At 34.3% G+C, this 24,324-nt stretch overlaps 1 protein-coding gene across 1 annotated transcript in view; it reads left to right on the forward strand.

The window, feature by feature from the left end:
- Nucleotides 1–24,324, forward strand: part of STK31 (serine/threonine kinase 31) — a 165,222-nt gene that overhangs the window by 49,236 nt on the left and 91,662 nt on the right. The window contains exons 6-8 of the mRNA XM_037837525.1: nucleotides 401–559; nucleotides 5,923–6,281; nucleotides 7,566–7,740. Coding sequence (XP_037693453.1) covers nucleotides 401–559; nucleotides 5,923–6,281; nucleotides 7,566–7,740 — 693 coding nt within the window. The remainder of the gene's footprint in view (nucleotides 1–400; nucleotides 560–5,922; nucleotides 6,282–7,565; nucleotides 7,741–24,324) is intronic.

Here is a 24,324-nt window from a genome sequence, read left to right on the forward strand (position 1 = left end):
TTCCAACTTGAACCTAAGAATGTTGAGTGATTTTAACATTAAGAGAGCTAGGAGAAGGCTGTAAGGTTCATGGGCTTATGCTTATTTAAAATATCAATTGTTAAATAAAAGCCATAACAAGAAAATGGCTATGAGCTTGAAACAAAATATAAGCATAATTACTCATTACTGATGGAATTTGACTAGTTCCAAATATAGACATCACTGTTAACCTCCTGGGCTATAGACTTTTTTTGTTTTGAGGTTATTGCTAAAGTTCTGTTGCTGAATGCATTTTGTCAATTTGAAGTAAAATGCTATCTTGATTTACAGGTAATTGACAGAAAGCAGCAAATTGGTGGTTTCTTTGGATATATTTAATCTAAGTTCAGTATTAGTTTTTTTTCTTATCTTTTTCCAGTGTCTGGTGAGGTACATTGACTATGGAAATACAGAAATTCTAAACCGATCTGATATGGTTGAAATTTCTTTGGATCTGCAGTTTTCCAGTGTTGCCAAAAAGTACAGACTTTGGGGACTACAAATTCCTTCCGGCCAAGACGTTACCCAGTTTGATCAGGCAAGTCACAGAGTATCAATATTTTTATTAATGAAAGTAAAGCTATGAGCTTGAAACAAAATATAAGCATAGTTATTCATTTTGTTTTATTTAAGTCTATATATTAATATGAATTATAGAATAATTCAAAAGATATTATATAATAATGTTATTTGTGCCCAACTTAGCTAGGTAGTGGTTCTTGAACATGTATATATATATGCTGAATAAATTTGAATAGTTTTTTCTGATGTGAAAACTTAAAAGGATCGTTTCTTAAATGATAAGAGAAAATGGTGAATACAATTTTTCTGTTTGCTTTTGGTTTTGAAATATATTTATTAAATGAAAACTCTAGCTATAAATATCACAAATTGCAAATTAGTAGAGTTGTAATTTATTAGATTTTATCATTTTGACAGAGACTTACACTGCTTAATGTAATAATTGACAGTGATATCCTGTTAATTTAGATTCTAGTTTATATTCATTTCCATTGAATTTTGGGTTAATAACTTAATTCTGGGAAAAATTGAATAATTTGGGGTAGAGTTATAGGAATACTACCTCCTTTTAAAATCTGTGCAGTCATGATAGTTATTTTAATGGTTGGTTGTACTGTAAGGGATATTACATTGTAATCGGGTTTGTAATTGTTTTATTTAGCAGCTCAAGTGGCTCATGTGCAAAATTATTTAATCAGTATTATAAGGAACAGTAATTCAGTACTTTATATTTGCCTCTTATTTTTGAGAACTTGTAGGTGTATTGGGTTTCATTTTATCTGCTCTATACTTATTTATAAGAAACATTTCTATATATTGAACTCAGATTTTTATAAATAAAAGCAAAGAATAGATATCATTGTAAAACTACAATTTTATTTTAAATGATGTAGTTTCTTTATTGTAATTTTCCCACCACTACCACCAAGACCATGTAGGGCCCAGTCTTTATTCCCTATCCCCTTTCCCCCAAAAGGTGCTACCTCCTTCCCAGACCGGTTGAGAAGAGGGCAGGACTTAAGGCTAGAGCTGCCGTTAGGCTCTCCTTCCTTTAGCCTGGAAAAAAAGTTGTTCTTGAATATCTCTGCCTAGAAAGTCCATGCTTATTAATTAATTCTCTACTCAAGCCTCAAGTGTAATTTCCTGTATGAAGTCTTTGCTAATGCCCACTGTCATTTTCTCTGCAGCTGTTTTAGTCACTCAGTATATGTGGTATGTGGTATATAGAATTGTACTTCTTTTAGTACTTTATGGACAGTGAGCTTGATAAAGACAAGGACTGTATTTTAATTCATTTTAATATGCCTCATCTTCCTCCCCCTACCTATAGGTATTAGATGAGCTGTCTAACTTATCTAGCATATGAATGAATGAATGAATAAATGAATGAATTATTAGTAGGGATTCAGTTTAAAAAAAAAAAGACATTTCCAGAAGGTATTCTAGATGCTGAAGTAACTTCAGCACACTTATGCTGCAGCATAGTTGGCATTGACATTCAGAATGATGGTTACAAATTGCTGAAGATTAAAGGCAAATTAAATTATGTCCCATATGCCTTACATACTTTAAAAATTATATGTAAAATCAGGAATGAGAACTAGAGATTGGAATTAGGGTTCAACAGTTTCAGACCCTTTAGCCTGTTTTCTGATATCCAGACAAGTTTAAGTGGAACAAAGTAGAAAGCAAATGATGCTTTCTTGCTTCTGAATAAAGCTTACCTTTTTGGAAAACAAAATGAGATATATCTTAGAAAAGTGACATTTTTTTTTGAATGATTGAAAGATATATGCTTTCTAAACCAATGACCAGATTTATCTAAAATGTAAATTTATTATTCAAATACCTAAATATGTTAAAAAATACATGTATAGTTCCAGTTCGGAAGATTGGATTGGAAATATGTTTTTCACTATAAAATTAAATATTTCACATTTAAAAATATATATAGCATGTGTTTATGACAAAGTGTATTAAAACACCATATGTCATCTCCCCTGTCATTCTTTTTGTTAGTGAGAATTGAAGAAAACTCAGATTTTATTGCAAGTTCATTGTTCGGTCTTTGTGGTTGTATGTGACTCGGGGAGAATCTGGTTGAACAACTTTGTTCATATCATGATTAGTGAACATAAACAAAGGAGTATGACTTCAAAGAGAGATTGAAAAGTCAGATTTCTACATAAAAATCTAAGTGAGGAGCAGTGTACGTTCAGAACATTTAACTTTAGGTAATTGGAACTTTTGTAGAAAGTAGATTATTTTCATTTGATTTCATATGTTGCCCAAAGACAGTTTCTTAAAATATTAAGAGTTCCACATATTCCAGTAATAATTTTCAAACCCCTGTTTCAGTTAACATTGGTTAGAGGTAGAAGTTGAATTTTAGGTAGACTTTCAGTGGTAGGGGTTGAAACCAAGGGTTTTGTTAAAAGAGGTTAAACCAGAAAACTTCATTTTCATTGCTAAAAATCTTTATGTGTTGTGTTCACTGAATTAAATTATAAGTTTGTTGGCCTTGCCTGCTTGATCCCATTTAATTAGTGATGCCTTCTGGACCTTTTTTTTTTTTTTTTTTTGGCAGTTTTATTCAGTCCATCCTAAGTGTACAATCAGTGGCTCTAGGTATAATCACATAGTTATGCATCCACCACCACAATCTCTGTAAGAATATTTCCATTTCTTCTGAAAAGAAAGAAAAAAAAATCCATTTCTCTCCCTTATACCCATCTATCATTGACATTTAGCTTTGGTATAGTGCCTTTGTTACAGTTAATGAAAGAATATTGTAATCTTACTGTTAACTGTAGACCTTAGTTTGCATTAATTGAATTTTTCCCACATACCACCTCATTATTAACATCTTGTAATAGTGACATACGTTTGTTCTAGTTCACATAAAAACTTTCCTTATATTTGTACAATTAACCACCATCATCATCCACTCTAGGTTTCACTAAGTTGTACAGTCCCAGTTTTTATCCTGTAGCTTTCCTTCTGGTGACATACACGACCCTAATCTTCCTCTTTCAGCCCTACCCACACTCAACTTTATTAATTACACTTACAATATTGTGTTACCGTAACACAGTATTGTGCTATCCATTTCTTAACCTTTACAGTCAAACTTAGTAAACATTCTGTACTCCTTAAAGCATCAATTTTCCAATCTCTGTCCTCTTTCTGTCTCCTGATAACCTGTGTTCTTGAATTTAAGTCTGAGTTTGCTCGTTATAGTTAGTTCATATTACTGAGACCATACAATATTTGTCCTTTTGTTTCTGGCTCATTTCACTCCACATAATGTCCTCACAGATTATTCACATTGTTGCATGCATTACAACTTCATTCCTTCCTGCAGCTGCACAATATTTCATCATACGTATACACCACAGTTCGCCCCTCCCTGCATCAGTTGATGGACCCTTGGGCCACCTCCATCCATTGGCAGTCATGAATAATGCCACCATAAACATCACTGTGCAAATGTCTATTTGTGTCCCTGTTTTTGGTTTTTCCAAGTATATACCTAGTAATGAGATTGCCGGATCATATGGCAACTCTATATTTGGCTTCCTGAGGAACCACCACACTGCCCTCCAGAGCGGTTGCACAATTCTACATCCCCACCAACAGTGAATAAATATACTTCTTTCTCCATACTTCTTCTAGACCACCTTTGCTCTTTATTTTGGTATTCTTGGTGAATTCAAACCTTTTAGTATAATGTATATCTTTCTAAATTTTAGGCTTTAAAAAGTTTATAAGACCTGTGTTTTTGTTAACTTAAAATACCTCGCCATTTTGGCTTGTGGATTAAAAAAATTGTTTATTTTTTTCAATTTTTTTTTTTAGTGATGGTTAGATCCTTGAGGGTATATAATTTGAATCTCCTCCTCTGTTCCTTCAGTTACATCTTTTAGGCCCAGGGGTTCTTAACCTGGGTTATATTGTATCGCATGTAATAATTTTCTTTAAAATAATATGTATTTTATTTTATGTATTTAAAAACACTATTCAGTTCACAAGACTGATAAGGGAACCTATGGCACAAAAAAGTTGAAGAATCCCTACTTAGGTCTCATGTCTACCATGTATACTGAGGTATAGTTAAAAAAAAAAAGAGAGAAAATAGAAAATAATTTCTCCCTACCAATATTATTTCATTTCTTAGACCTTGAAGTTTCCCTCCCTCCCTCCCACTCTCATGCCCTTCCTCCCTTTTTAATGTAGCCAACTTGCATTTTTTAGTTTTTAGTTTGATTTTTATACTTGTTTCTCCAATTACTATCGGTATGATTTGCTTTATTTGCATAAACTATATTGTTATTCACATACCTCTAGTAGTAATCTAACTGAAATTAACACTCTTTCCTCCAAGAGAGATATGGTCCATCAGGTTGATTACATCCCTATTCCAAGGAGGATATGAGCCAGTAAATTTGAGTAGTATCCACTTTTATTTCAAATTTGTGCTTTATATATTATGAAAAATGATTAATTTCTTTTTTAGTACAGAGTAAAATTAAGAAAGGAACTTAGAGAAATCTGAGAAGAGAAGAATAATTGTCAAATTAGACCATATCAAAGTAATTTTAGGAATTTAGTTTTCTGGAGGAGGAGACAAGTTCTTATTAAAATTAAGTTCCAAGATTCCTTTCACTCCCAAATATGTTTTGAGTATATCTGTGCTCAGTGCTGTGGATGGATAATCAATATTTAAAAGTCAGAAAGCACCTGATTTTTCATATGGCTTCTCATATGCCAGTTATATAGCTATCATCCCTTTAAACAAAATTATTTGAGAATTTTGATTTTAGAAATTTCTCACATCTCATATTCCTTTATTTCAGTTTGTTAACATTTTGTGCTTACGCTTTGAGTTGCTGATTTTGCTCCTGCTGTTGTCTTACTTTAAAACCAGAGTACCTGGTTCTGTCTTTAAGATTATTCTTAAAGTTTAGTTGAAATTGAACACCTTTTCTAGATATCAGAAATCCATTCTTATGTGCTTGTAGCTCCTCAGGGCATCATTATATTTAATTGGGTCCAAAATGGTCATCACAAGCACAATCTGCAGGGTTTAAAATTTTTATTTTGTGATATTTAATTAGTACATATTTAAAAACTTATGAATATGGCTGCCTGTATAAGTATTAGCTGTACTTCTGGAGAGGAAGCGTTTAGCAAGTGTGTAATTGGAATACATTCAAACAGATACAGAAGTGTATGTGCATATAGCAGCAGCAAGGTAAGGCTACAGTTACAGAGATTTCAGCATGAAAAAATCCTTGCGAAAAAATGGGTGGAAGTAAAATAAAAGAAGAAAAGCTTGTTGGTGTAGCTGGTTTGTGATTTGTTTCCTATCTTTCTTAGGGCAGAACCTTTTTGGGGAGCTTGATTTTTGAAAAGGCGATAAAAATGAGAATTAAAGCAACCTATCAAGATGGAACAGTTATTGCTCAGGCTGAGTATGGCAGTGTGGATATAGGAGAAGAAGTGGTTAAGAAAGGATTTGCAGAAAAATGCAAACTTGCTTCCAATACTAACGTCTGTGAGGAAAAAAAATCAGATCCTGGTCAGCTTGCCCTCAGGAACCTCAAAAGTCCTATTCCATTGTGGGGGCACAGATCAAACCAGTCAGCCTTTAGCAGGCCAAAGGGGCGCTTAAGAGGGAGGCCGACTCTTAACTTGAAGAGTGAAAATAATGCAGGAAATCATGTGACATTTCCAAAGTAAGATTGTGGTGGGGTTTTTTTTTTTTTTTTAAATTCCGTTTTTTTTTTTGAGATATATTCACATACCATACAGTCATCCATGGTGTACAATCAGCTGTTCACAGTACCATCATATAGTTAGGCATTCATCACCCCAGTCTATTTTTGAACATTTTCCTTACACCAGAAACAATCAGAATCAGAATAAAAAATAAAGATAAAACACACCCAAACCACACCCCCCATCCCACCCTGTTTTTCATTTAGTTTTGTCCGCATTTTTCTACTCATCTATCCATACACTGGATAAAGGGAGTGCAATTGTGGTGGGCTTTTTAGTTTTAACTAATTTCTAATTCATGGTAGAGGCCCTTGTCTTAGTGACTAGAAGTCAAGGCTTATACTTTTTAGTCCTTAACCATGTGACTGATTTTGAGGGATGATTCTTACTGACTTATTATCTCTCTTTTTCTTAAGCATGCATTCCTCTCTGCATTAGCAGGAGTATTTTCAGAAAAACTGTTTGGAAAGAAAAATTATTCCCAATTTCTTTAAAGTTCATGTGCCAACCCTTCATGACAAATCTTTTGAATATATTTATCAAAATAAAAATCTAAACTTACAAATTGTGGATTATTAAGGCTCAGTCAGAATTTTAAATATGTTTTGAAGTTTTTCCTGTGTGTAAGAATATTTTTAAAATGCGTTTCAGTGAATTGCCTTTTCATTTTTAACAAAAGAGGCTATTCTTCTAGTGAAAACTTATTGTAATGAAATTTGATTATTCCAAAAGGAGTTCACTTTTTAGGTTATTTTGAATTAACAACGCGAATCAGAAAGCCAGATTTGATGTTTATATGTAACAAAACATTCACATACTTTTGTATTGTAAGCCATGCCATGATATCATGTCTTGGGTGATGTAGCTGTTTGTTGGGATTTTAACAGTGCTTAAGGAACTAAACTGCAAAATGGAGTGGGTGGGTGGGAGGAGGGATGGGAAGAAACTAATACTTTCACTGTATTTGCTGGAGTTGATAGTGCTATGAGGAAGTTGGAATTTTTTTTTTTTTTTTTAAGGGTTAGAGGCATTGTTTTTGAGGTATATCTTCGATTATAAAATCTAGCTTGCATTAAATTATTTTTTAATGTTGAACGAGATCAGGGTTTTAGATTGGTTGTCAAAATTGACTTTCAGCTATATTGTAGTATAAAAAGCCTGATATAATTTAGTTTAGATTTCTGATCTCTGTTAGCCTTACACAGTTTAGTTTTTAAAATGAGTGAATTTGTTTTTAATAGGGAGAGTTTGGCTGTTGATGATTTTAACTTAGGGTCTAATGTTAGCCTGGCAAAAATTAAGCAAGATCAGAAACTGATTGAAGAAAATGAAAAGCTCAAAACAGAGAAGGAGGTTCTTCTTGAAAGTTACAAGGCATTAGAACTGAAAATAGAACAGACTGCCCAGGAGCTGCAGGTACGTTCCATGGTTTAAGGTAAAGGATGTCCAACTGGGAAATTTTCTGTACTCACCTGCTCTTGTTTATTTAATTTTCTGTCACTCCCTTCCCTTTCCCTATCCCCTGTTCTCTTTTTTTCCTTATATTTATTTATATATGAAATTTTTCTTATATTCCAAACTAATCATTTTTTGGATTTCATTGGTGGTTTGTAAGTTTAATGATTTGTCATTTACTTTTTCTTTGTTTAAACCTTTGACTTCAGAAATCTTCATTCACAAAAGGAGAGAATTGAATAATTAGCCCTCATATGTCTATCACCCAAGTTTTACAGTTATCAAATCTGTGGCCAGTATTTTGTTTTCTGAGTTATTTTAAAACAAATCCCATTCATAATATTTCACTGTAAATACTTTGGTGTGTATCTCTAATAGAAAAGTATTCATTGGCGTTCACATATCCCACATTGTCCCATTAATGCTCCTAGTCGGGATCCTAGTTAGGTCCATACATTGCCTTTTGGTTGGTTTATTTCTCATGTCACTTTATCTGTATATTGTATTACTTAATAGACTTCATCTCCATATATTTCCTTTTATGGTCATTAGAGGTCAAGGTTTCCTCAGGTTCAGGTTCAGTTTTTTTTTCCTGTAATACCTTATAGATGGTACTGCCAGAACACAGTATCTTGTCTCTCTCTGAGATTTTAAAACTGATCATTGATTTCAAGTGTTATTAGTCTGACTCATTCATTGTAAAGTTTTCACGAACGTTGCACCTAAATGATTTTAGCAGCCATTGATGATTGTTATCTGTAACTATTTTTTCATCAAGGGTTGTACTTTTTACTGGAAGTTTTCAATTATTTGGTCATGCTGAAGGATAGTTTGTTCCGGAAATTCAGGATAAATGATTCTTTCTCTTTATATGCCAGTTTTTAGAATAATGAGTTTATTCCCCAGCATCATCCGACATTGACCACAGAGGGCTATTTTTTACTCCTTAAGTATCATTATGAACTAACGAATTTTAAACTATTGGAAGTGTTTTAATCTTCTGCAGACATTATTTTTTTGATGCTCAGATTATCCCATCTTGGGCCTTTGTCAGCTCTTTAAGTTGACTCTGTGTCCTTTTGACTTGGATCCTTGATTTCTGGTATAACGAGATGTTTTGTACTCCTCTTGTGCATTTTCTATCCTGGTCCTTAGAGACTAGCATCTGGGTGCTAGGCATGTACATAGATATTAATTTAGTCATTACTTCTAGGCTTATAGAATTTCTAGTGGATAGAGGTAGGGAATATAGTTTTATTACTCTAATAATACTTTATTGATCTAAAATTTACATACAGTAAAAATGTATAGATCTTGTGTAGAGCTCAATCACTCATTTAACTATTACTTTCATCAGGATTGGGCTGACATACAGGATTGGATTGTTAAATCAAACATGCATAAAGCAGTGTCAAGTGTTACCAATAATTTCAGGGATACAGGCAATCAAGGGGCTCAAATAAGACAGAGAAGTATGGGCATTAAGGGTGGACCTTAAGTTCTGTCTTCCCATGTTGGACATGTACCTCGGGCCCAGAATAATAGATGAAGTGTCCATGAGGTTTTCAGGATTCCACACATACCATTTATGAAACATCTCCATTTTATATTCTGCACAGTTATGTAGCTCTTGTGACATTCTCTGAGGTTTTCTGTGTCATAAATCCATAAATCCTGGGTTCTATTCACTGTACTAATCCTTTAGTCAGGGATGTCCTGCTAGGGGCATTTCAGAGGTCTCTTCCTCTTAGCAAATAATCTGTTCTATCTAGAAGTCTGGTTGACAAGGAGATTAGACTAGTCATCTGTCTTTTATTCTTTTCCTTGGGGGCATTCCCCTTCTTTCTGCTGAGTGAGTGAATGGATTGCAGGCCATCCTCTTTGTATCCCAAAGGTTTAGAACATTTTCTTGTGCCCCAGAAAGTTCCTTGGTGCTCTTTTCCACCCAGTCCTATCTACCCCTCTACCCCTTCTATCCCAGGCAAGTACTATTCTAATTTATTGAACCATAGTTTAGTTTTCCTGGTCCTGTACTTCATATAAATGGAATCAGGCAATATGTATATACAGTATATACTCTTCTGTGGCCTCACTTGCTTAACATAATGTCTGTGACATTTACCTATGTTGTACGTATCAGTACTTTTTTTTATCCTGAGTATTATTCTGTTGTATCAAAATACCTTTGTTTTTCTCTTCTCTTGTTGATGGACATTTAGGTTGTTTCCACTTTTTGGCCACTATGAATAAAGCTGCAATTACTATTTCATACATGCTTTTGTTTTCTTAGATTGTAGGAGTGGAATCTCTAGGTCAAAGGGGAGGTTTATATTTAACTTAATAGAAACTGATAAAAAAATTTTCAAAGTGGTTGTGCCATTTACATTTCTTCTAGCGTTGTAAGGGAATTTCAGTTGCCCAATATCTTCCCAAACACTTGATGATAATTACTCTTTTTCATTTTAGTCAGTGTGGTGGATGTACAGTGATACCTTAATGCGGTTTTAAATTGCATTTCCCTGATGGCTATTGAGGTTAAGAATTTTTTCATATGTTCAGATACTTTCTTTAGTACAGAGCGTGTTCAAGTCTTTCCTCATATTTAAAAAATTGAATTCTTGAACCTTTTCTTACTGATTTCTAGGTATTCTTTGTATAGTCCTTTTTGTTCTTTGTATGTGTCTTCTGTCAGATACATGTATTATGAATATTTTCTTTTAGTTTGTAGCAAGCCTTTTTACTTTCTTAATGGTTTTATGATAAGAATTTAAAATTTTGATGAAATCTTATTAGTTCTTGTATTAGTTAGGGTTCTCTTGGGAAACAGAATCAATGAGAGATGTCTCTGATTATCAAATTGTAAAAGTAACTCACGCAACTGTGGGTATGCACGAGTCCAAATTCTGCAGAGCCATCAACAAACTGTCAACTCCAAGGAAGATGTCCGATGAACTCCTCGGGAAACGAACCGACAACTTCGACGAACTCCTCAGCAAAGGAACTGGCAACTTTGATGAACTCCTCAGGAAATGAACTGGGATCTTCGACGAACATGCTTGATGAACTCCTCAGGAAACGTACCGGCAACTTCGACGAGCTCCCCAGGAAATGCTTCACTGGGCAGCCGAAGAAGAAGTGAAGGTTCTCTAACCGTCCTGCTTATAAGCCTTCAACTGATCACCCGGACCAAATCCAGCCAGTTGCATTCTCTCATTGTGGAAGGCACGCCCCTTGATGAGTCATCAGTCAGCTGCAGTCAATTGACTGATGATCCAACAAACCAGCTGATCACCCAGACCAAATCCAGCCAATTGCATTCTCTCATTGTGGAAGGCACGCCCCCTTGATGAGTCATCAGTCAATTGACTGATGATGCAACAAACCAGCCTGTTGGTTTATTAACCAGCCTCAAATATCTTCACAGCAATCGTCAGGCCAGTGCCCGCTTGACCAGACAGCTGGGTCACGTAGCCAAGTTGACACATGAACCCAGCCATCACAGTTCTTTTATTAATGGCTACTGCCTTTTGTATTCTGAGTTTTTGTCTACCTCAAGAAATAGATATTATCCTGTGTTTTCTCCTAGAATTTATTAGTTTTTAGAAATATAGAATATCTCAAATTAATTTTTGAATATAAAGTGAAGTGGTAGGTTATTTTTCCTGTTTTGGAAGTGCATTTCCCACTGAATTGTTTTGGCACCTTTGTTAAAAAATCAGTTGGTAGTATAAGTGTGGTATGTATGGACCCTGTATCTCTGTTCTGTTCCATTGAACTATTTGTCTTCATGACAGCACAACACTCTCTTAATTACTATAGCTTTATAGTAAGTCTTAAAATCAAGTGGTGTGATTGCTCCAACTCTGTTCTTTTTCAAATTATTTTGGATATTTTAGTTCCTTTGGCTTTCCATGTAAATTTTAGAATCAGCTTGTCTATATTTACAAATTGTGTAGAGATTTTGATTCAAATTGCATTAAATCTGTAGAACAGTTCAGGGAGAATTGTTATCTTTACTAAATCTTCTGGTATGTCTCCATTTATTTAGGTCTTCTTTGATCTCTTTCATTTGTGTTTTGTAGTTTTAACATAAAGTTCTTCTGCAAGTTTTGTTAAATTTCTACCTAAATATGTCATTTTTTTGAACTATCATAAGTGTTATTTTTTTTCCAATTTTGTTTTCCATTTTTGTATGTAGAACTTTTATTTCGTGATCTTGCCAAACTCACTTAATAGTTCAAGAATTTTTTTTTCGCATATTATTGGGATTTTTTATGTAGTAAATCATATCATCTGCAAATAGGAACAATTTTATTTTTTCCTTTTCAGCCTGAATGCCTCTTATTTCTTTTTTCTGCTTTATTTCAATGACCAGGACTTCCTGTTCAATGTTTCTTCAAGTTATGATCTATCTGTTGAATGGCCCATCTTTACTTGGAGAAAGTGTGATATGCTGTTGGTTAGAGTGTTCTACAAATGTCAATTATATTCCACTAGTTGATAGGATTGGTTAATTTGTTCTGCTTTTTATCATTTCCTGTCTTCTTTTGAGTTACTTGAACTTTTTTTTTTAGTATTTAATTTTAAGTTATCTGTAGAGTTTTTGACTTTCTTATTTTTTTTAGTGATTGCTCTAAGTATTACAGTATATAAGCATAACTTATCACAGTCTACTTAGAATTACTATTTTATTACTTCATACAGAATGTAGAAATGTTTCTACCATATAGTTTTTTTATTCCCCCTTACATTGCATGTGTTCACATTGAAAAACCCATCTGATGTTGGTATTGTTCTGTAAATATTATTTTCAAATTGTTTGTTGCTAGTATGTAGAAATATAGTTGATATTGTTATTGACCTGTAACTAAGCCTTTGTTGTATTCATTAATTTCTGGCAGTTTTTAGAAATCTTAATGAAAATTTACTTCTTCTTTTCCAGAATTTATGCCTTTTATGTTTGTTTTTTTTTTTTATTGCCAGCTTTACTGCCTAGGATCTTAATAAGTACAGTGCTGAATAGAAGTGGTAGGAGTGGACATCTTTGCCTATTTCTGGCCTTAGGGGGATGTCAACAGTGATGTTAGCTGTAGGTTATTTTAAAAATAAGTTTTTATTGTGGTAATATATATAACACAATTTGCCATTTAACCGTTTTTAAGTGTACAATTCAGTGGCATTGGTTATATTCACAATGATGTGCAAACATCAGCACTATCTTTCTCCAAAATTTTCATAACCCAGAACAGATACTCTGTACCCATTAAGCAGTAACTTGCCATTTCCCCATCTCTTTATCCTCTGGTAACCTCTAATCTACTTTCTGTCTTTATGAATTTGCTGGTTCTAGGCATTTTATATAAGTGGAATCATACAACATTTGTTCTTTTGTATTTGGCTTATTTTGTTTATCATAATTATTTTAGTTTGCTAGGCTGCTGTAACAAATACCACAAAATGGCTTGGCTTAAACAATGGAAATTTATTGTCACACAGTTTTGGAGGCTGGAAGGCTTGCCACCTCCTGTGTTTGGTAGTGTTTTGGTGCAGGCTTGTCACAATACTTGGGGTTCCTTGGCTTGCATGTCTGCCTCATGTCACATAGCCATGTACTTTCCTTTCTCTCTGCTTTTCCAGTTTCCTCTGACTTCCAACTTCTGACCTCTGCCTGTGGCTTTGTCTTTATAATGCCTCCAGTAATCCAGAATAAGGCCTGCACTCACTCACTTGGGCCACACCTTAACTAAAAGTAACAGCTTCAAGAGATCCCATTTATAGTGGTTCACACCTGTAGGGATGTAGAGTAAAACTAAGAACATGTCTAAATTGAGGTACATAATACAGTCTATCACAGTCATCTTTTCAAGGTGAATCTGTGTCGTAGCATCTTGGAGAATTTTGTTCATTTTTATGGCTGAATAATATTCCATTACACACACACACACACACACACACACACACACTTTTTTTTAATTCATTCATTTGTTGATGGGCACTTGGGTTGTTTCCATCTTTGGGCTATTGTGAATAATACTATGAACACTGGTTTACAAGTACCTGTGTGAGTCCCTGTTTTCAGTTCTTCATGGTATATACCTAGAAGTAGAATTTCTGGGTAATATGGTAATTCTATATTTAACTTTTTGAGGAACTGTCAAATTGTCTTCCACAGTGGCTGCGCCATTTTAATTCCCACCAGCTGTGCATGAGAGTTCCCATTTCTCTACCTTCTTGCCAACATTTGTTACTTTCCATTTTTTTTTTTTACTATAGCCATCCTAGTTAGGATGAAATGGTATCTTAGGGTGAAATGGTATCTCATTTTGGTTTTGATTTGCATTTCTATAATGACTAATGATGTTGAGCATCTTTACATGTACTTATTGGCTGTTCATAGATCTCTGTAGAAATGTCTATTCAAGTCCTTTGATCACTTTTTAACTGGGTTATTTGTCTTTTTATTGATGAATTGTAGAAGTTCTTTATATATTCTGAATATTAAACCCTGATCAGATATATGATTTGCAAATATAGTCCCCATTTTGTAGGTTTCTTTTCACTGTGTTGATTGTGACCTTTGATGCACAAATATTTTTAATTTTGATGAAGTCCAATTTATCTATTTTTTTTGTTGCTCATGTTTTTGGCGTCATATTGAAGAAATCATTTCCAAATTCAAGGTCATAAATATTTGCCCCTATGTTTTGTTCTGATGCTTTCAGCTCTTAAATTTTGGTCATTGACAGATGAGTAGAAAACTGGGGACAAAAACTAAATGAAAAATAGGGTGGGATGGGGGAGATGGAATGTTTTGGGTGTCCTTTTTTCTTTTTCTTTTTCTTTTTGGAGTAAGAAAAATGTTCAAAAATTGATTCTGGTGATGAATGCAACTATATGATGGTACTGTGAATAGTTGATTGTACACTGTGGATGATTGTAGGATATGTGAATATATTTCAATAAAACTGTATAAAAATTTTGGTCATTGATACATTTTGAGTTAATTTTTGTGTATTGTATAAGCTGAGGGTCAACTTCATTCTGTTGCATGCGGATATTCAGTTTTCCCAGGAGCATTTGTTGAAGAGATTACTCTTTCCCTGTTGAATGGATTTGGACCCTTTGTTGAAAAATCATTTGTCCATAGTTGTGTGTGTTCATTTCTGGACTCTGTATTTTATTCCATTGATCTATACGTCTGTCGTCATGCAGTGTCACAGTGTTTTGTTTACTTTGGAGTAAGTTTTGAAGTAAAGAAGTGTGAGTCCTCCAACTTTGTTCTTTTTTGAGACTGTTTTGCCCAGTTTGGGATCCCTTGAAGTTAAAGGTGATTTTTAGTATGGATTTTCCATTTATGCAAAAAAATACCATTGAGATTTTGATAGGGAGTCCACAGAATCTCCATTTTGCTTTGGGGAGTATGTTCATTTCAACAGTGTTAAATCTTCCATCCCATTAATGTGGGATGTCTTTCCATTTATTTATGTCTTCTTTAATTTCTTTCAGCAATGTTTTGTAGTTTTCAGTGTACAAGACTTCCACCTCCTTGGCTAAATTTATACCTAGGTATTTTATTCCTTTTGATGTTATTGCAAATCAAATTGTTAATTTCCTTTCCAGATTATTTGTTTCTAGTGTGTAGAAATACACCTGATTTTTGTGGATTGATTTTGTATCTGCAGTTTTTCAGAATTTGCTTGTTAGCTCGAACTGTTTTTGTGGATTCTTTATGGTTTTCTATGTAGCAGACACATCATCTTCAAATACAGATAGTTTTACTTCTTTCTTTTCAATTTTCATGCCTTTTATTTCTTTCTCTTGCCTAATTGCTCTGGTTAGAACTTCCGGTACTATGTTGAATAGAAATGGTGAGAACAGACATTTTTGTCTTGTTCTTGATCTTAGGGGAAAAGTCTTTCACCATTGATTATAGTGTTAGCTGTGAGTTTTTCATATATGGCCTTCATCATATTGAGGAATTTCTCTTTCATTCCTAGTTTGTTGAGTGTTTTTATCATGAAAGGGTGTTGGAGTTTTCAGATGCTATTTCTGCATCAATTTGAGATGAGAATTTTTTTCCTTCATCCTATTAATGTAGTGTATTACCTTATTGATTTTCATATGTTGAACCTTCCTTGCATGCTTGGAATAAATCCCACTTGATCATGGTGAATAATCCTTCTATTACACTGCTAAATTTTGTTTTCTAGTGTTCTAGGTCTTTACTGTCCACTCTGCCTCTGCCACAGGAATGTAGGCTGCCAACCCCATTGTCATGGCATGACTGAGGAATGGGGGATGGTATCTGGTTCACCCACTCCACTCTTTTGCCAAAGTTTAGCAGCCTTTCCCTTCATCAAGCTCTCCCCTGGTTGCTGTTACTGATCAGGTTCCAGAGTTCTGAAATAGTGACTTTGTGATAGTTTTTGCCAGCTTAAAGCTTGTTTCAGAGAAGAGACCTATCCTTGGAGCGCCCTACTCTACTATTTTCTGTGACTTCACTAGCTTTAAATTTTTTTGTAGATGTCCCTTGTCAGATTGAGGAAATTCCCTTCAATTCCCACTTAGCTGACTTTTTTTCTAAATGATGGAAAGGTGTTGAAATTTAGTAAATGCTTTTTCTGCAGCTACTGAAATAATAATAATTATTTTTTTAGTCTGCTAAATCTAGTGATTTATATTGATTGGTTTACAAATTTTAAACCACCCTTGCGTACCTGGGATAAACCCCATTTGGTCATGATGTTCTGTCCTTTTTTGTATCATACATGATTTGATTTGTTAATAGTTTGTTAAAGATTTTTGAATATATGTTCTTTATCTCATAAATGTCTTTGATTTTGATGTTACAGTTATGTTGGCCTTAAACAATGAGTTGTGAAGTGTCCTTCCTCTCTTCTCTGGAAGATATTCAGTATTGGTAACATATCTTCTTTAAATGTTTGGTAAAATCATCAGGGAAACCTTGTGGGTCTGGAGTTTTCTTTGGAGAGTTTTAATCTACAAATTCAATTTTTCAAACATGTGTCTTTCAGATTATGTATTTCTTCTTGAAAGAGATTTGGTGATTTTTTTTCTTTCAAGGAATTTGTCCATTTCATGTAATTTGTCAAATTTCTTGGCTTAAAATTTTTGATAGTATCCATTTACTATTCATTTAATGTCTCTAGTGTCTGTAATGATGTCCCTTTCTTCATTACTGATATTGGTAATTTGTGTTTTCATTATTTCGTGATAAATTTTGTTGGATTTTTCATCCAATTTTGTATTTTCAAAGAACTAATTTTTGGCTGTGTTGACTTTTCTTTGTTATTTGTTTCTTTTCTATTTTATTGATTTCTTCACATATCTTTATGATTTTCTTCCATTTTCTTTGTTTAATTTGCTCTTTTAGCTTCTTTAGGTAGAAGTTCATATCATTGTTTTTAAACCTTTCTTTTGTAATGTATTAATTTAAAGATGATTATTTTCCTCTAAAGCATTACTTTAGTTTTATACAAGTTTTTATGTATTGTGGTTTTATTATTTAATTAAACACATTTTAAATTCTCTTGTGATTTTTGTCTTTGAACCATGGACTGTTTAGAAGTGTTTTTCTTAATTTCCATATATTTGGATACTTTCCTCGAATATATATTTGTTATTGCTTTATAATTTAATTTATTGGTAGCAGAGAGCATACTTTGTACGCTTTTTAAATTTATTGAGATTTATTTTATGATGCAGCATATGGCCTGTCTTTTTAAATGTTCCATGCACACTTAAAAATTAATTCCCCAATTGTTAGGCTAATTCGATTGAATTGGTTGATAGTGTTGTCTTTTATGTCTTGACTGATTTTCTGTCTACTTGTTCTATCAGTTGCTGAAAGAGGAAGGTTGAAATCTCAGCTTACTGTGATTTTGTCTAATCTTTCTCTTTTGTTAGCTTTTACATTGTGATTTTGAAGCTCTAATATTAGGTGCATACCTAATTGTTTAGAATTGACCCATTTATCTTTTTAAAATTTTATTTTTTCCATTTTTTAAATGGTGAACTTTAACATATATACATAACAGTGGTAAGTTGCAATGTAAGATTTCAAAGGTAGTTAGAGAGCAAATCTCAAAGAATGTGATGGGTCACAGTTCCACAACTTCAGCCATTTCCATTATTGTAAAATGCAACATACGTACAGAAGGATGTCATCTCTTGATGTAGAGCTCAACAAGCAGTCATAGGTAATTTCAGAAATTTCTTTGGGTTACAGTTCCACAATTTCAGTTCTTTACTTATTATGCAATACAAAGTATATACAGAAAGGTGAAGACCTTCAAGGCACAATTCAGTGAGCAGCTATAGAGCAAAGCCCAAGGGATGCTATAGGCTATAGGTCCACCACGTCATTTACTTTCTTCCAGCCATTCCAACACTCCAGCCTCCAAAAAAATATATAATTATGTAAAGTTTCATAATTCATAGACCTTTGTTTGATCCTATCTTGTTGTTGCTACTCCTTCCTCTCGCTTAATCTCTTTCTCCAGCTTCAGGGATGTCTAGGCTGTGAGCACCTTAACTTGTTCATATTAAAAGGGAGTGTCAGCAGTGTGGGGAAGGGGGCTGCATCTGATAGTTGAACCTAAAGATGCTGTTGCCTCTGGGTTTTATGACTTGTCTGGTATAGGAACACTCTAGTGGATTTAATTTTTGAAAGATAAAATTTAGTGAGTGCATCTTTTATAGAATCTCAGGTAGGGACCTACATATTTAGGGACAACTTTTGATAAGGGTATGGCATACTGTGGCCATTTGGGATGTTTAGCTGGAGCTTGCATAAGAGAAACCTCCAGGCTAGCCTCTCGACTCTATTTGGGATCTCTCAGCCACTGTGACCTCAGCTTGTTAGCTTTCTTTTTTTTCCCCTTTTGGTCCAGTAGGCATTTTCAATCCCTCACTGCCAGGGCCAGGTTCCTTCCTGAGAATCATGTCCCACATTGCCAGGGAGATTCATTCCCCTGGGAGTCATGTCCCTTTTTGGGGGGAAGTTAATGAAGTTATTTGCCAAGGAGTAGGGCTTAGAGAGAGAGGCCACATCTGAGCAACAAAAAGGTTGCCTGGAGGTGCCTCTTAAGCGTAATTATAGGAGGGCTCAGCCTCCCATTTACAACCCTAATTTTCACAAGGGTAAGTTTCAAGTCAAGGGCTTGATTTATTAAGTAATGGGTTCCTAACTTGAAAATATATATTCTATCCCATGATTAATGGTCAGTTTCTTACATTATCTTCACTTAGTTGTACAATCATCATCACTTTCAACTTTAAACAATTACAGCATAATACATTCAAGAACTCTTAATAGCTACTAATTATTTATTCCTAGTATTAGAGTTGGTAAGATATTGCTATTAAATATAGACATTAATATGTAATGGGTAGTTTTTACATACCACTCTGTTGTTAACCCTCTGCAGCATGTCATACCTTATAAGTATATCATGCTAACACTTACTTAGGTTGTGGTTATACTCTGTGGGCTACTTACCTTTAGACAACCATTTATGAACATGTTCCCCTTCAATGTGTCACTGATACCTGTAATCCTGTTAATGAACCATAGTCACTCTTACCCATTTCCATATCATTAAGATCACCCTCATTATCACATCTGTACATATATTGTTCCCCCTTCACTAGGTTCTGAGTTTCTCTAGGTTCTCTGTATTATACATTTTATGACACTTATTTTACATTTTTCAGAGTTCATGGTAGTGGTGACATACAATGTCTTTCCTTTTGTGTCTGGCTCATTCCACTCAGCATTATGTCTTCAAGGTTCATCCAAGTTGTCCCATGTTTCACGACCTCGTTCCTTCTTACTGTTGCATAGTATTCCATTGTGTGTATATACCACATTTTATTTATCCGCTCATCTGTTGAAGGACATTTGGATTGTTTCCATCTCTTGGAAATTGTGAATAATGCTGCCATGAACATTGGTGTGCAAATATCTGTTCGTGTCACTGCTTTCACATCTTCTCAGTATATGCCAAGAAGTGAAATTGTGAAATCATAGGGTAACTCGATACCTGGTTTTCTGAGGAACTGTCAAACTTTCCTCCATAGTGGCTGTACTGTTATACAGTCCCACCAGCAATGAATAAGAGTTCCAATTCCTCCATATCCTCTCCAGCATTTGTAGTTTCCTGTTTGTTTAATGGCAGCCATTCCAATTGGTGTGAGATGTTATCTCATTGTGGTTTTGATTTGCATCTCCTGAATAGCTAGTGAAGATGAGCATTTTTCCTGTGTTTTTTAGCCATTTGTATTTCCTCTTCAGAGAAATATCTTTTCATATCTTTTGCCTATTTTATAATTGGACTGTGTGTACTACTGTTGTTGAGTTGTAGGATTTCTTTAAATATGCGGGGTATCAGTCTCTTATCAGATACATGGTTTCCAAATATTTTTTCCCATTGAGTTGGCTGCCTCTTTACCTTTTTGACAAATTCCTTTGAGGTACAGAAGCTTTTAAGTTTGAGGAGTTCCCATTTGTCTGTTTTTTTCTTTAATTGCTTCTGCTTTGGGTGTAAGGTCTAGGAAGTGATCTCCTAATACTAAGTCTTGAAGATGTTTCCCTACATTATCTTCTAGGAGTTTTATGGTACTGCCTCTCATATTGAGGTATTTGATCTACTTTGAGTTAATTTTTGTATAGGGTGTGAGGTAGGGGTCCTCTTTCATTCTTTTGGATATTGATATCCAGTTCTCCCAGCCCCATTTGTGGAAGAGACTGTTTTTTCCCAGTTCAGTGGATTTGGGGGCCTTATCAAAAATCAGTCGACCGTAGATCTGGGGTCTACGTATTTCTGAATTCTCAGTTCGATTCCATTGATCAATATGTCTATCTTTGTGCCAGTACTATGCTGTTTTCACTACTGTGGCTTTATAGTAAGCTTCAGAGTCAGAAAGTGTAAGTCCTTCCACTTAATCTTTCTCTTTTGGAATGTATTTAGCAATTTGAGACATCTTTTCTGTCCAAATAAATTTGATAACTAGCTTTTCCAGTTCTGCAAAGTAGGTTGTTGGAATTTTGATTGGAATTGCATTAAATCTGTAGATGAGTGTGGGTAAAATTGATATCTTAATGACCTTTAGCCTTCCTATCCATGAACACAGAATATTTTGCCATCTTCTCAGGTCTCCTTCTGTTTCTTTTAGTAAAGTTATATAATTTTCAGTGTGTAGGTCTTTCACATCTTTGGTTAAGTTTATTCCTAGGTACTTGATTTTTTTAGTTGCTATTGCGAGTGGAATCTTTTTCTTGAGTGACTCTTCAGTTAGGTCATTTCTAGTTTATAGGGACATTACTGACTTCTGCGCATTAATCTTGTTTCCTGCCACTTTGCTAAATTTGTTTATTAGCTCAAATAGCTGCGTCATCGGTTTCTCAGGGTTTTCCAAATATAAGATCATATCATTTGTAAATAATGACAGTTTTACTTCTTCCTTTCCAATTTGGATGCCTATTATTTCTTTGTCTTGCCGGATTGCTCTGGCTAGAACTTCTAGCACAATGTTGAATAATAGTGGTGACAGTGGGCATCCTTGTTGCATTCCTGATCTTAGAGGGAAGGCTTTAAGTCTCTTGCCATTGAGTACTATGCTGACTGTGGGTTTTTCATATATGCCCTTTATCCTACTGAGGAAGTTTCCTTCTGTTCCTACCATTTGAAGTGTTTTTTTTTTTTTTTTTTCCAAAAAATAATGCTGAATTTGGTCGAATGCTTTGTCAGCATCTATTGAGATGATCATTTGATTTTTTCCTTTTGATTTGTTAATGTGTTGTATTACAGTGATTTTCTTGTGTTGAACCATCCTTGCACACCTGGAATTGAATCCCACTTGGTCATGGTGTATGATTTTTTTAATATGTCTTTGGATTCGATTTGTAAGTATTTTGTTGAGAGTTTTTACGTCTATATTCATTAGGGAGATTGACCTGTAGTTTTCCTTTCTTGTAGTATCTTTATCTGGTGTTGGTATTAGAGTGATGCTGGCTTCATAAAATGAGTTAGGTACTATTCCATTTTTTCAGTTTTTTGAAAGAGTTTAGGTAGGTTTGTGGCCAGTTCTTTTTGGAAAGTTTGGTAGAATTCCCCTGTGAAACCATCTGGCCCTGGGCTTTTATATGTAGGAAGGTTTTTGATGACTGATTGGATCTCTTTGCTTGTGATTGGTTTGTCGAGGTCTCCTATTTCTTCTCTGGTCAGTCTAGGTTGTTCATGTTTTTCCAGGAAATCATCAGTTTCCTCTAAATTATCTAGTTTGTTGGTGTACAGTTGTTGATAGTATCCTCTTATGGATTTTTTTTTTTAATTTCTTCAGGATCCACAGTAATGTCCCCCTCTCATTTATTATTTTGTTTATATGGGTCGTCTCTCTTTTTAACTTTGTCAGTATAGCTAAGGGCTTGTCAATCTTTCTTTCATCTTATTAAAAACCAACTTTTAGTTTTTTTTATTCTCGCTTTTTTTTTTTTTTGTTGTTCTCCATATCATTTATTTCTGCTTTAATTCTTGTTATTTCTTTTTTTCTACTTGCTTTGGGATTCGTTTGCTGTTCATTTTCTAACTTCTTCAGTTTTTCCATTAGTTGCTTGATTTTAGTTTTCTTCCTTTTTAATGTATGCATTTAGAGCTATAAATTTCCCCCTTGGGAACTTATGCATCCCATAAGTTTTGATGTGTTTTGTCGTTTTCATTCGTCTCTAGATGTTCAGCAATTTCTCTTGCAATTTCTTCTTTGACCCACTGATTGTTTAGAAGTGTGTTGTTTAACCTTCAAATATTTGTGAATATTCTAGGTCTTTGATGGTTATTCACTTTTAGTTGTATTTCACTGTGATCATAGAATGTGCTTTGAATAATTTCAGTCTTTTTAAATTTATTGAGGCTTGTTTTATGCCCCAGCATATGATCTGTCTTGGAGAAAGTTCCCTGAACAATAAAGAAAAATGTATATCCTGGTGATTTGGGATGTAATGCTCTATATGTCTGTTAAGTCTAAGTTATTTATCATAACCTCTGCCTGGTTGATTTGTTTATAGGAGAGAGTGAAGTACTGAAGTCTCCCACAATTATTGTGGAAACATCTATTGCTTCCTTCATTTTTGCCAATGTTTGTCTCATGTACTTTGGAGCACCTTTATTGGGTGCATAAACATTTATGATTGTTATTTCTTCTCGGTGAATTGTCTCTTTTATTAGTATATAATGTCCTTCTTTGTCCCGTATGACATTCTTGCATTTAAAGTCTATTTTATCTGAAATTAATACTGCTATATCTGCTTTCTTTTGGCTGTAGTTTACATGGAATATTTTTTTTCCATCCTTTTACTTTCAGTCTCTGTGTCACTAGGTCTAAGATGAGTCTCTTGTAAGCAGGTTTTGGTGGTTCATATTTTTTAATCCATTCTGCCAATCTGTATCTTTTAATTGGGGAGTTTAATCCATTCACATTCAATGTTATTACTGTGAAGGTAGTTCTTGAGTCAGCCACCTTATCCTTCGGTTTTTATTTGTTAGATATATTTTTTCCCCTTTCTTTCTTTATATCCTTTAAGGTACCCTTACTAAAGCTTTTCAGTTCTGTGCCCTTCTCCAGACCTGTGTCTCCTTTGTTTTTTTCTCAGCCAGTAGAGCTCCCTTTAGTATTTCTTGTAGGCAGGTCTCTTATTAGCAAATTCTGTAAGCATTTGTTTGCCTGTGAAAATTTTAAGCTCTCCCTCAATTTTGAAGGAGAGCGTTGCTGAGTAAAGAATTCTTGTCTGGCTATTTTTCTCTTTCAGAATTTTAAATATGTCATACCACTGCCTTCTTGCCTCTGTGGTGCCCTTTGAGTAGTCACTAGTTCATCTTATGCTGTTTCCCTTGTATATGGTGAATCGCTTCTCTCTTGTTGCTTTCAGAACTTTCTACTTCTCTTCAGCATTTGACAGTCTGATCAGAACATGTCTCAGAGTGGGTTTATTTTGATGTATTCTATTTGGAGTTCATTGGGCATCTTGATTTGCCTATCTGTGTTGTTTAGCAGGGTAGGGAAGTTTTCCCCAACAATTTCTTTGAATACTCTTCCTAGTCCTTTACCCTTCTCTTTCCCTTATGGTACACTGGTGATTGTTACATTTGTGCGCTTCATGTTGTCCATCATTTCCCTGTGATCCATTTCAAATTTTTTGATTTTTTTCATCATTCATTCTTTTGTGCTTTCACTTTCCATCACACTGTATTCGAGTTCACTAATTAGTTCCTCTGCTTCTTAAAATCTGGTGTTATGTGTCTAAAGAATCTTTTTAATTTGATCAACAATATCCTTTATTTCCATAAGAGCCGCTATTTTGTTACCTATTCTTGCAAATTCTTCTTTATGCTCTTCTAGGGTCTTCTTCATGTCCTCTATATCCTGAGCCATGATTTTGATGTTTGTGAGTACTTTTTTGATTAATTGCTCCAAGTGCTGTGTCTCCTCTGCTTTTTAATTAGGGTGTTTGAGTTATCCATATCTTCT

Source organism: Choloepus didactylus, chromosome 5 (genome assembly GCF_015220235.1).
Source record: "Choloepus didactylus isolate mChoDid1 chromosome 5, mChoDid1.pri, whole genome shotgun sequence".
NCBI classification, from domain to species: domain Eukaryota; kingdom Metazoa; phylum Chordata; class Mammalia; order Pilosa; family Megalonychidae; genus Choloepus; species Choloepus didactylus.